General features: G+C 40.5%; 1 protein-coding gene across 13 annotated transcripts in view; it reads left to right on the top strand.

Annotated features, from left to right (window-relative positions):
• Window positions 1–12,620, top strand: part of tut4 (terminal uridylyl transferase 4) — a 140,446-nt gene that overhangs the window by 103,419 nt on the left and 24,407 nt on the right. For all 13 annotated transcript variants that reach the window (XR_013298446.1, XR_013298447.1, XM_077594616.1 and 10 more), the window contains 4 exons: window positions 5,310–5,387; window positions 5,487–5,670; window positions 5,759–5,806; window positions 5,986–6,068. Coding sequence is in view for 11 of the 13 variants with exons in the window: in XM_077594616.1 (XP_077450742.1) it covers window positions 5,310–5,387; window positions 5,487–5,670; window positions 5,759–5,806; window positions 5,986–6,068 (393 nt within the window). In the remaining 2 variants the exon portion in view is untranslated. The remainder of the gene's footprint in view (window positions 1–5,309; window positions 5,388–5,486; window positions 5,671–5,758; window positions 5,807–5,985; window positions 6,069–12,620) is intronic.

The following is a 12,620-nucleotide window of genomic DNA, read 5'->3' as shown; positions in this document are numbered from 1 at the left end:
GAGAGCCATGACATTATGTTCTTCTCAAGTGTATGTAAACTTTTGACCACAACTGTATATATATACACACACACACATAGATATATACATCGTATCGGCCGCAATGTCTTGCATCATGATGTCACAGCGCATTTTGTCGCGACATCATCGTGTCATCGTCGTCAACTTGCAGTTTCGTGCGGGTGTGTGTATGTGTATGTATATATATATATATATATATATATATATATATATATATATATATATATATATATATATATATATAGATAGATACATATATATACATATAGATACATATAGATACATATATATACATATATATACATATATATACATATATATACATATATATACATATATATACATATATATATATATATATATATATATATATATGTGTGTGTGTGTGTGTGTGTGTATATATTGTAATTTATGTCATTAAAGAGCATTGGGTTCTCAGCAAGAAATTGAATAATTTGACATATATACATATATATGATGCTTTTTAATGACGTAAATTGCAATTTTCTTACCAGAAGTTTAACATGTGGCGGCCAAATTGCTTCTAATGTCAAAATATCTCAATTCTTTCGATGGTTCATATTACTGCAATAGTTTTCACTTCAAACAAAAAATAAAAAGCAATCAAATCATCATTTTGTTTTATTTCATAATCGCAAATGTACAATCATTTCCTTTTTGGGTTCCGAAAGGGAGGGTGTTGTTTGCACTTAGACAAATTCAAAAAGGATGTAACGTAAGCACAACCAGGAAATATGGCCATAGCGATATACGTAGTGTTCACCAAGTCTCTGGGTGCCGTGACCGGACAGTTCGTTGACCGGACACTTCATCGACCGGACAATTCGTCGCCGGACACTTCGTCACCAGACAGTTCGCCTTACCTTAACCACTAACCTTAACTACTGTTAAAGAAGACAAAGGAAATTCACATATTCTGTATTAAAGAAAATAAAACAGCAAAACATTTGGGCATGTGCGTACTAAATGGGCTCGTCTCTAAACACACTACGCACGAAACGGGGTTCCTACGTTGAGCGCTGCATTTTTAAAATAAAAAGTAATAAATACAATTATTTTATTTAAAAAAATATTAAAAGAAGACAAAAGAAATTCGGTTCCTCGGGGGGCACTGAGTGACTCCACTAAATTACTATTAACTGTTTGGTCTTTAATCGCGAATTGATGTGGCTACGATTCTGACTGGATGCTGATATTTGTTATGAAGTATGCCAAAAATACTGCATCTCTGACTTTGATATAGGTGCACACGTTTGATTTTAAATCAAGCAATCTATTGTCCTTTCAAAGAACAAATTCTATTGACTCTATTAATAGGAGCGAATGGGCCTGTTCTTAAGTTGGCCGACAAGTGACGACGTCTAGCTCCGTTGCCTCACAACGCGCATCGGAAATCTAGTCTGTATACACGATACCTATGGGAATACCAAGCAAAAAAAGAAGACGACGAAGAATGTGGATTTCCTTTGTCTTCTTTTTAAAAACATTTTTAATAAAATAATTGTATTAATTGCCTGTTATTTTAAAAATGGAGCACTTAACCTAGGAACCCCGTTTCGTGCGTAGTGTGTTTAGAGACGAGCCCATTTAGTACGCACACGCCAAAATGTTAATCTGTTTGTGTTGTCGAGCATGTTTTTGCTGTTTTATTTTCTCTAATAAAGAAAGAATATGTGAATTTCCTTTGTCTTCTTTAATAGTGGTTAAGGTTAGGCGAACTGTCTGGCAACGAAGTGTCCGGCGATGAATTGTCCGGTCTACGAAGTGTCCGGTCGACGAAGCGTCCGTTTGACGAAACGTCCGGGGACGAAGTGTCTGGCGGCGAAATGTCCGGGTACCCTGGGTGCAATAAGAGCATACACATTACGTAGGTATCTAGGTTTATATTTTAACTCAGGAGGAACACCTTGGACACTAAGCTTCTGGTAACCTTCTATAGAGCCACTGTGAAGAGCATCCTGGCATACTGCATTACAGTGTGGTACATTGGAAGCACGGCAGCAGACAAAAAGGCCATGCAGAAATTGATTAACACTGCCCAGAGGATTGTCGGCTGCTCTCTGCCCTCACTTGAAGACATTGCCAGCCCTCGTTACCTCAGCAGAGCCGGGAACATTGTCGGGGACAATTACAACAATGTAATATCTTAGATTGTGCAATATTTTAGAATTTACCTAGCCGGGATGTGACTTTTTATACCTTTATATTACTATTTATGTTTTTTTTTACTGGGAAAATGCACTTTGTGGAGTAGCACCATCAATTTCGTTATACGCAGCTGTGTATGATGACATTAAAGGCTTTTGATTTGATACTGGGATCTCATTGGTTGTCTCAAAATGTTCGTCATCCAGCAATCCAGAAGCAGGTAAGAAACAGTAGTGACTTGGTGAAATGGGTGTAAAATTACATTTCAAAGAAATCACAGGACGTTAATGCTTGTTGTTGATTAATGTTTTTGTTCTTAATGCTGTGTTTATTAAATGTGTGTTCATGTTTTTGTGCTATCTCTATGTAGCATCCCGGTAGCTTTCTCTTGTTCCCATGCGTTTTAACACGGGTTTGTATATATATATTCATTTTGTGACATTAATATAAATGTATGATCATTTTCTCTCATTTTTTGTGTTTCACACATCTTTCTTACAAAATTGGGACATTATGAGCAATTTTGAAGGGTTTAGTTGGTAGATGTGTGAGGATGGTGGAACGAATTAGAGAATCTACATATAAAATAAACCTATACTTACGAAATTTTCAAGTTACGAAAAAAGTTCTGGAAGCAATTCATTTCGTAAGTAGAAACTCAAACTCATAGACAACTGACACCAAATGCGTGAGGAAAATACACCAATTGCACTTTGTCTTCCAAGAGTACAATATATGGTTCGTGGCTTAGTGTGCGCTCCTACGGTAAATGTTTGCAGTTATTTTAAGATTCGACACTAAGATAACTTTCAATATAAAAAAACAATAACAAAAATAATAACAAAATAACTGAAAAACTTGATTGACCAAAAAATTATTAATTCGGCTTAAAATTTGCTAATGCAAATTTGCTGCATTCCAAGAGTACAATCTATGGTTCGTGGCTTAGTGTGCGCTCCTACGGTAAATGTTTGCAGTTATTTTAAGATTCGACACTAAGATAACTTTCAATATAAAAAAACAATAACAAAAATAATAACAAAATAACTGAAAAACTTGATTGACCAAAAAATTATTAATTCGGCTTAAAATTTGCTAATGCAAATTTGCTGCATTTTGCAGCCCAAAGTTACTGCCACTAGAAATTTGATTACAGCAATCCCTTCACATACTAGTGTCCCAACATACAAGAAATTAGAGATACGAGGAAAATTCCGAGCAAATTTTTGCCTTGAGATATGAGCATACGAGATAGTTACTGATGCGGCCGTCTGGAAGGCCGAGTATGCAAGAGGCTGTTTATGTGAACAGCATCGCTCTGTCTTTCTCGCGTTAAGATATCTATGACCATCGGCCCAACAGGTTGCATTTTTTGCATCAGTGCAAAATTAAGGGAAAAACAATGGGTCCCAATCAGGCCAGTGCAACATAGGGCTAACCATCATTTCGCAGCTGTGCAGTGACATTCCTAACGAGATGGAGAGCCTTCGTTTAATACGGTTAAAAGAGAAACATTAAGCAGGAGATAACGTGGCCGAGTCGATAATCTGCGAAAAAGCTAGCGGAATATACATGGACTTGAAAGCAAAGCAAGCATCTGAAAAAGACACCAGCTGAACCCTTCATAGCAAGTCGTGGCTGGTTCGATAATTTTAAAAAACGAACTGGGACACACTCGGTTGTGAAGCACGGGGAAGCAGCAGGTTCTGACTCGAAAGCCGCAATGAAATACATTAACACCTTTGCCTTGGTTATAGCACAACAAAGTTACACCCATTTAAGTGTGTATCGTAAGTTAATTTAACTTAAATTTAAAGTTTGTTATTGTTACGAGCCTGTTACCGTCTGTACTTTCTCTGTCTCTCTCTTTCTGTCTCTCTCCCCTCTCTGTTGCTCTCTGTCTCTTTCTCTCCCCTCTCTGTCTCTCTCCCTCTCTCTCTCTCTCTCTCTCTCTCTCTCTCTATGTCTCTCCGTCTCCCTCCCTCTCTGTCTCCCACCCTCTCTTACTCCCTCTCTCTCCCTCCCTCTCTCCTCTCCCTCCCTCTCTCCTCTCTCTCCCTCTCACCTTCCCCCTCCTTCCTTCACCCTACCGCTCCCTCTCCCTTCCTCTACCGATCCTTCTCTCTCCTTCTCCCTCCCTCACCCTCTGTCTCTCTCTCCCCCTCCCTCTTCCTCCCCCCTCTCTCCCTCTCTCTCTCCCTCCCTCTCTCTCCCCCTCCCTCTCCCTCCCCCTCTCCCCCTCCCTCTCCCTCCCCCCTCTCTCTCCCTCTCTCTCCCTCTCTCTCTCCCTCTGTCTCCCTCTCTCTCCCTCTCTCCCTCTCTCTCTCCCTCTCTCCCCCTCGCCTCCAGAGGTTGGAAACATGTTAATTTGTATTTAGTTCAGTTCTATGGGAAAAATGTATTTGAGATACGAGTAGATTGACATCCGAGCTCGGTCCCGGAATGCATTAAGCTTGTATCTCAAAGTATTACTGTGCTGTGTTATCCCTTTCCATGGAAAAGCAAAGCCTAGGAACTCTAAAGCAGGGTCTCCTTTCTCCACAAATGTAATTATCTGGTTGTTAAAAAGCTCTTCTGTTAATGTGTATGAGATCCTCCCGGCGTTTCTAAAGGATATTGTGTGGTTGTCTTGTCCCCAGTTTAAAAAACCTGGGTGACAATCTCCTGTTTTTAGAAGCGGGTCATGATTCAGTGTATGAGATCCTCCCGGAGTTTCTAAAGGCTCAGGATATTGTGTGGTTGTCTTGTCCCCACTTTAAAAAAAACCTGGGTGACAATCTCCTGTTTTTAGAAGCGGGGCATGATTCAATCAGCCTCCATGTTAAGGACTTTTTGATTGATGGATTGGAAGATCCATCAGGATGTTTAATCTCAGAAACCCTCACTTATGGCTGTTAGAAGTTGATCATCATCAAGGAGGCCCCGAAGTGAAGCCCAGACACAGAGAAATGTGTCTTTCTGATGGTCTGGGAAAGCCTGTTAGAACCTAAACAAAGTTACATGGAAGATAATTCTGTGCTTCCTTGCTGAAGATGCTGTGCTTAACCCTGCAACCTGACCTCGGATAATGCGGATGTCGGTTAGTTATAAATGTTTAATTTTCATTTTTGGTCACGCAGATATTTGATGGCACAAGTATTCCCCAGAAAATAGTAGATGGTTGGAATGCCTACTTCTTTGATGACCTTGAAGATCTGGTGAGACAAAAAATTACTTAGTTAACGTGTACTATTATTAACTCATCTGAAAATCATCAGTTCACTTTTTTGTGGCATTTCTTACTTTTCTCCACACAGCGAGACCGCCAGAATCTCTCAGGACGTGATTTCAATACAGAATCTATCGGTGAGCTGTGGTTAGGCCTCCTACGCTTCTACACTGAAAATTTTGACTTCAAGGAGCATGTCATCAGCATCCGGCAAAAGAAACGCCTCACTACCTTTGAAAAACAGTGGACTAGCAAATGCATTGCTATTGAAGGTGCTCTTCGAATATTGTCTGTTAATTTAATTTAACATGCTGACAGAAGTGCAACCTGTTCTGTCATCTAATTGTCTTTGTTTTTTAGACCCCTTTGATTTGAATCATAATCTTGGTGCTGGAGTTTCTCGTAAAAGTATGTAACAGTCCTAGCAAAAATTGTTTGAATATTTCTTTACTAAAATGGAATTGGAAATATATTATATTTTATATCAGTAATGGTATTAATACCTGCTTGTTGCATTTTAGATTACAGTTTCAGAACCTTAAATCATGTTTTTTTTCTCCCTTTGAAATAACTCTTTCCTTTTACAGTGACAAACTTTATCATGAAGGCTTTCATAAATGGACGGAAGCTTTTTGGAACTCCATTCTACCCAGTCCGTGGTACTGAAGTGGTACGGCATAACACTATACAGTGGTACCTCTAGCTAATAAATTAATTGGTTCTTAAAGTGATTTAGTAACTTGGGTTTTCCATAAGTAGAAACACAATTTACATTGAATTAGTATAATTTCTTTCATGATCACCTAAACCACTTAAAAATTATAAAACAGTACCAACTTTGAATGAAATTTGTACAGTCATGAAAACATTTGGGCATCCCTGATCATTTTCAAGATTTTCCTTTATAAATCGTTGGCTGTTTGGATCAGCAATTTCAGTTAAATATATCATATAGCAGACAAACACAGTGCTATTTGAGAAGTGAAATGAAGTTAATAGGATTCACAGAGTGTGAAAAAAATTGTTAAACAAAAGTAGGCAGGTGCATAAATTTGGACACCCCAACAGAAATATTGCATCGACAAACTTCTTTTTGCAGAAATAACGGCCTCTAAACGCTTCCAATGAGGGACTGGATTTGGGTTGAAGGTATTTTTGACCACTTTTCTTCACAAAACAACTCCAGTTCAGTCAGGTTTGATGGTTTCCGAGCATGGACAGCCCTCTTTAAATCATACCACAGATTTTCAATAATATTCAGGTCTGGGGACTGAGTTGGCCATTCCAGAATGCTGTACTTGTTTCTCTGCATGAATTCTTTAATATAATTTGATCAGTGTTTAGACTCATTGTCTTGTTGAAGTATCCAGCCCCGGTGCAACTGATTCTTGAACATTGTTCGTAAGTATCTGCTCATACTGCCTGGAATCCATGCGACCTTCAACTTTTACAAGATTGTCATTACGTGCACTGGTCACACAGCCCCGCAGCACGATGTAACCACCACCAAATTTTACTGAAGCTAGCAAATGTTTGTCTTGAAATGCTGTGTTCTTCTTCCGCTATGCATGTCACCCTTTGTTATGTCCAAATAACTAAATTTTAGTTGCACAAATAATTGTACATCACCTTTTTCCCAAAATGAAGCTGGCTTGTCCAAATGAGATGTAGCATACCTCAACGACTCTGCTTGTGGTATGTGCGCAGAAAAGGTTTCTGCCGCATTACTCTCCTATACAGTTTCTCCTTGTGCAAAGTGTGCTGAATAGTTGAATGATGCATAGTGACACCATATGCAGCAAGATCATGTTGTAGGTCTTTGGAGCTGGTGTGTGGGTTGAGTTTGACTGTTCTCACCATCCTTTGCCTCTGCCCATCTAAGATTTTTTTGCCTGCACCTCAGGACCTTTACTAGAACTGTGCCTGTGGTCTTCCATTTCTTCACTATGTTTCTCGCAGTGGAAAATAACAGCTGAAATCTCTGAGATAGCTTTTTGTATCTTTCCCCTAAACCATGATGTTGAATAATCTTTGTTTTCAGGTAATTTGACATTTTTGCCACTCTTCAGAGAAGATGCAAACAGGAGAACAACTTGTAACTGGCCACATTAAATACCCTCTCTTGTGATTGGCTTTAACTGTGTACCAAAGAAATTTTGTTTTCCAATACTTAGTGCTAAAGGTATTCAAATCAGTAAAACAACAAGGGTGCCCAAATTTTTGCACCTGCCTACTTTTGTATAAGCAATTATTGCACTTTCCGTAAATCCTATAAACTTCATTTCACTTCTCAAATATCACTGTCTGCTATATGATATATTTAACGGAAATTGCTGATCCAAGCAACCAATAATTTAAAAATGAAAATCTTGAAAATGATCAGGGGTGCCCAAACCTTTTCATACAACTATATGTATTTATGCAAAAGAGGGAAAAAAAGATGAGAAAATTGTTTATTAAGCTAGGGGTCGGCAACCCAAAATGTTGAAAGAGGCATATTGGACGAAAAGAACAAATGTCTGGAGCCGCTAAACATAAAAGCCTTATATAATCCTTAGAATGAAGCCAACACATGTTGTATGTATCTATATTAGCCTACTATCAAAATGACTAAGTTGGCTACAAATACATCATGAGCATTCATGAATAAATGTTTAGTTTCCCTGCATGCATTCTGTAGAGAACGACACCTCACGTGACTGCTCTGTTGTAAAATGCTGCCTCATGTTTAACTTCATTACAATATTAATACATTTTCTTTCATTGCTTTGATGAAATTTAAAAAATCCGATAATGAAATCCGATTTTACGAAGTCATTTTTATTTTGGTGCGGCCGGGTGGAGCAAGTGGTTAGTGCGTCAACCTCACAGCTCTGGGGTCCTGGGTTCAAATCCAGGTCACGTCCACCTATGTGGAGTTTGCATGTTCTCTTAGGGCCTGCGTGGGTTTCCTCCAGGTACTCCGGTTTCCTCCCACATTCTAAAAACATGCACCCCCAGGAATTTGAAGGACTGGACCCTGTCTACGCATACTCCATTTATGAGGAGTGGGGCCAGATCTGTGCTGTGTTTGCGAAAGTCCAGGATTATTTCTTTAGTTTTTGTGGTGTTAAGTGTGAGATTGTTAATCAAACACCACAAAGACAGTTTGTTGACCTCATCTCTGTAGGCAGACTCATCCCCCCTGAGATGAGTCCGACCACAGTGGTGTCGTCGGCAAATTTGATGATGGAGTTAGACTGGTGGGTCGGTGTACAGTCGTATGTATACAGGGAGTACAGAAGAAGACTCAGTACACAGCCTTGAGGGGAGCCAGTTGTCGGGTTTAACATAGACATCCAATAACTTCGAATCAGAGAAAGCACACTGAGGCAGCAATGAGGAGATTTTAAAGCTTCAGCTGAAGGAGGGACAAAGAGGCAAGGGCTGGTAGATGTGTCTGTCTTCCCGGCTGACCACCTTGAATCCCTGCCTACCCCCCACAGCTCAGCTCACTTTATTGACTAAGATTACGTGACATAGAAACGGGTGGTGGTACAAACTTTAGGCGGGAATACATGAACAAAGAAATGGGCGGTGACATAGTAGATGACGCGCCTTCTAACCCATAGGTGATATTGCTGTTAAATTTCACAAGGCAGCGTCTGTAAAATTCTATTCTAGTGACTAAACTACATAAAAGTATAAATAATACATTCCATATTTCACATTCCCCCTGTAGTAACTTTAAAAGAATTTTCATTAAACACATCAATTTGTATCCCTCCTATCCAGGTTTTAGACTACAAATATCATCAGTTACTCTTCACAGGGTATGGAAAACTATAAAGTCACTTGTCAAGGCAGAGGCGAAAAACTCCAGGTATTTAGGGTCGCTCGAGAAAAATTCCTCTACGTCCCTCTTAATGAGCGAACACAATTTTTAAGTCAAGACAAGTACATTTACACAGAGGACTCGACATCCTGGGATTTGTCACACTTCGAAAGAGTGCGACAATCTCCAGTATGGTTTGCCATGCGGTGGTACTGTATGTCACTGTAAGCTACCAGCGTGTGCTGGATAGTGTTTCGAATCATAGCTTTCACACAGAGGATTACACACAGAACAAATAAAGAATATTAACAAAACCGCAAGAAAGGGGGTTGCAAATCTAATCAGAAGTGAGAACCATGACCCGGTTGTTAACCACAACCACAGTAATGCACCTACAGCTGAGTGATCCTGGGCCATGGTGTTGGCTAAGGCTTTCATTTCAGCTATAGCACGAGTAATGTTACCTTCGTCACCGGTTTCATCTGGGACGAAGGTGCAACAGTGTTCTCCGACTATGGCACACACACCTCCATCCTTGGCTGTTATCAAATCCAAGACCATCCGGTCCTGCAACTCCATTTCTCTAAGGGCTTTTAATTCATCTGCTGTATCTTGTAGGGCCTTGACTGTTTGGTTAATGAACAGTGCCATGCGATAATTCAATGTCTCTACTCGGAGCATAAGTTTACCCACTCCAAGCTGGGGAAGTAGTGACAGTATGATTTGGGGGGGAGGACCACAACTTATGGTCATCAGGAACATCACTGCCCCAAATTGAGTCATGTGGTTTGAATTGCACTGGTATTGATCTCTTATTTCTTACTGGCATTTTCACTCCCCTTAAAAGGAATGCATCTTGGACCATCTGCACCATTGCACAACAACCTGTCCATGCTGTGAGCAAACTCATAAACACTGTATGGCCACACATCCAATACCCATCATCTTGAGCATCCGTGCCCATTACATCAGGGAGAGTGTAATAGTCCCTGCATGTGGCACCCAGGGGCGCTCCTGTGGCAATGAACCGAGCTTTCTCAGTGGTTTTTCGTGTGCACGGGGTAAGTGCCTGACTACAGTACTTCATGGGAACTTCTAACGGCTGAGAGTGGCCCAAGAATGACATGTTACTAGCGAAACTCACGGCCTTAAAATCATGTGGGTATGGGGGACGTTGTTTAACATAGCTAGATTCGTCCAATCATAGTCTAGGAGCCTTGTGAAATTTCTACCTGCCAAGTGTGGTACATTGGAATTAATCTGGGGAATTGCAGTTTTAATTGTAGTTTCTAGGTGCCAGGATGTCATGATACCATGGAGGTGTGTCGGTGTACCTGTGGAAATGGGTATATGACTACACACAACAACTTTCATTCACACTAGTCAGTTTCTTCTGAAAAGCCATGAAATTATACCACATATTTTCTTCATAGTGGTTCTTTGGATTGTTCTTCTCATACCACTTCACTCTTTTTTGTGACAGAAGCATGGGACATCTCGATTTCCAACTCGAGTCTCTGTGGGCGGGGCATCCAGCCACGCCCAGGTTGCCGCTGACAGTACAGTCACTGTGATGAGGGTGGCAGCAGCTTTCATTTTGGTTTCTGTGTGGGAATGCAAAGTCTACGGGAGGTCAAGGTTAAGTGAGGGGTGCTTGTGGCAGGAGAGTAGACGTCAGATGAGTTTTTCACGGACAAGGTTTTGGAACCGTCCGACTTCCAGTCTACTCAGAGTCACCTATGTCTCGAACTACCTTGACCTGGGATTGGTGAATCCACGTAGACCTCTCAGCAATCTTTACTGCTGTAGGAGTGGTTAGTTGAACCATGAATGGACCTTCCCAACGTGCAGAATACCAGGACTTCCTTTTTATGACTCAGATCAGGATCTGGTCACCAGGCTTCACCACCTCCTGTAAGGGAGACAAAGGTGATGACGGCAGCTTACATGTATTTTGGACAAGTTTCTCTAGAAACATTTTTACCATCCACTCTGTGAGTGGATCTGCCTCGCACTTAGTTTCCTGCCATGGTTCACCTTCCCATAGGGGAAGTTGGAATGGTCTTCCATGAACTATCTCAAAAGGTGTTAATCCCGAGCTAGTTGGTACTATCCTCATATATGTTTTGACCAGTGATAGGCATTCTGGCCATGGCTTCTTTGTCTCGTCCATGGTTTTCTTAAGCCTTAGTTTTATCGTACCATTCGTTCTCTCTACCAGTCCCGCGCTTTGTGGATGGTACGAGCAGTGGTTTTTTAGACTTATTCCTAGATGTATTGCCATGTCTTGTACTATGCTGTTTACAAAATGAGCTCCATTGTCACTCCAGATGATTCTGGGGATCCCATGTTCTGGGATTGTGTTTACAGATGACTTAAGCCACCGTTAATGTGTCTGGTGATTTTGTGGAGACTATTTCAGTCCATTTAGAGAATGAGTCAATCAAGACTAAACAGTATTTATACTGGTTGCTTTTGGATAATTCAATAAAATCCATGTGTATAATTTCAAATGGGTACGTACCTTTTGGGCATTGGCCTCGTCTGGGCCTGAGGTTACCTTGCACACTGTCTGCAACAAATTAAACAGTTCCTACATTTTTTTTTTAAATAGGTACAGTTGTGGTCAAAAGTTTACATACACTTGTGAAGAACATAATGTCATGGCTCTCTTGAGTTTCCAGTTATTTCTACAACTCTGATTTTTCTCTGAGAGTGATTGGAACAGAGAGACTTTATTATGGGTTAACAGAAAAGTGATCAAATCTGTTAAGTCAAAAATATACATACAGCAACACGAATTAGCAATTGTAGTGACTTAGAAAGTTGTGTCAGTGAAATGAGCCTCAAAGCATGGCCTCTTAACTTCTTGTGAGTGATTATGAGTGACTACAGCTGGTGATTTCTCTGAGGGCATTTAAATAGGGCTCATTGGATGCAAACGCCCACAAACGCTACAATTGGAAAGTCAAAGGAGCTCAGCATGGATCTGAAAAAGCAAATCCTTGACTTGAACAAGTCAGGAAAGTCACTTGGAGCCATTTCAAAGCAGCTGCAGGTCCCAAGAGAAATAGTGCAAACAATTGTTTGTAAGTATAAAGTGCATGGCACTGTTTTGTCACTGCCACGATCAGGAAGAAAACACAAGCTATCACCTGCTGCTGAGTCAGGAGGGTGAAGATTCAACCGAGAATCACCAAAAAGCAGATCTGCCAAGAATTAGAAGCTGCTGGAACACAGGTGTCAGTGTCCACAGTCAAGCGTGTTTTGCATCTCCATGGACTGAGAGGCTGCCGTGCAAGAAGTAAGCCCTTGCTCCAAAAGCGGCACCTTAAGGCTCGACTGAAGTTTGCTGCTGATCACATGGACAAAGATAAGACCTTCTAGAGGAAATTTCTGTGGTCAGAC

The sequence above is a fragment of the Stigmatopora argus genome, chromosome 24 (genome assembly GCF_051989625.1).
Source record: "Stigmatopora argus isolate UIUO_Sarg chromosome 24, RoL_Sarg_1.0, whole genome shotgun sequence".
NCBI classification, from domain to species: Eukaryota; Metazoa; Chordata; class Actinopteri; order Syngnathiformes; family Syngnathidae; genus Stigmatopora; species Stigmatopora argus.
Note: the sequence above shows the minus strand (reverse complement) of the source record. Positions and strands in the feature narration are given on the sequence as shown.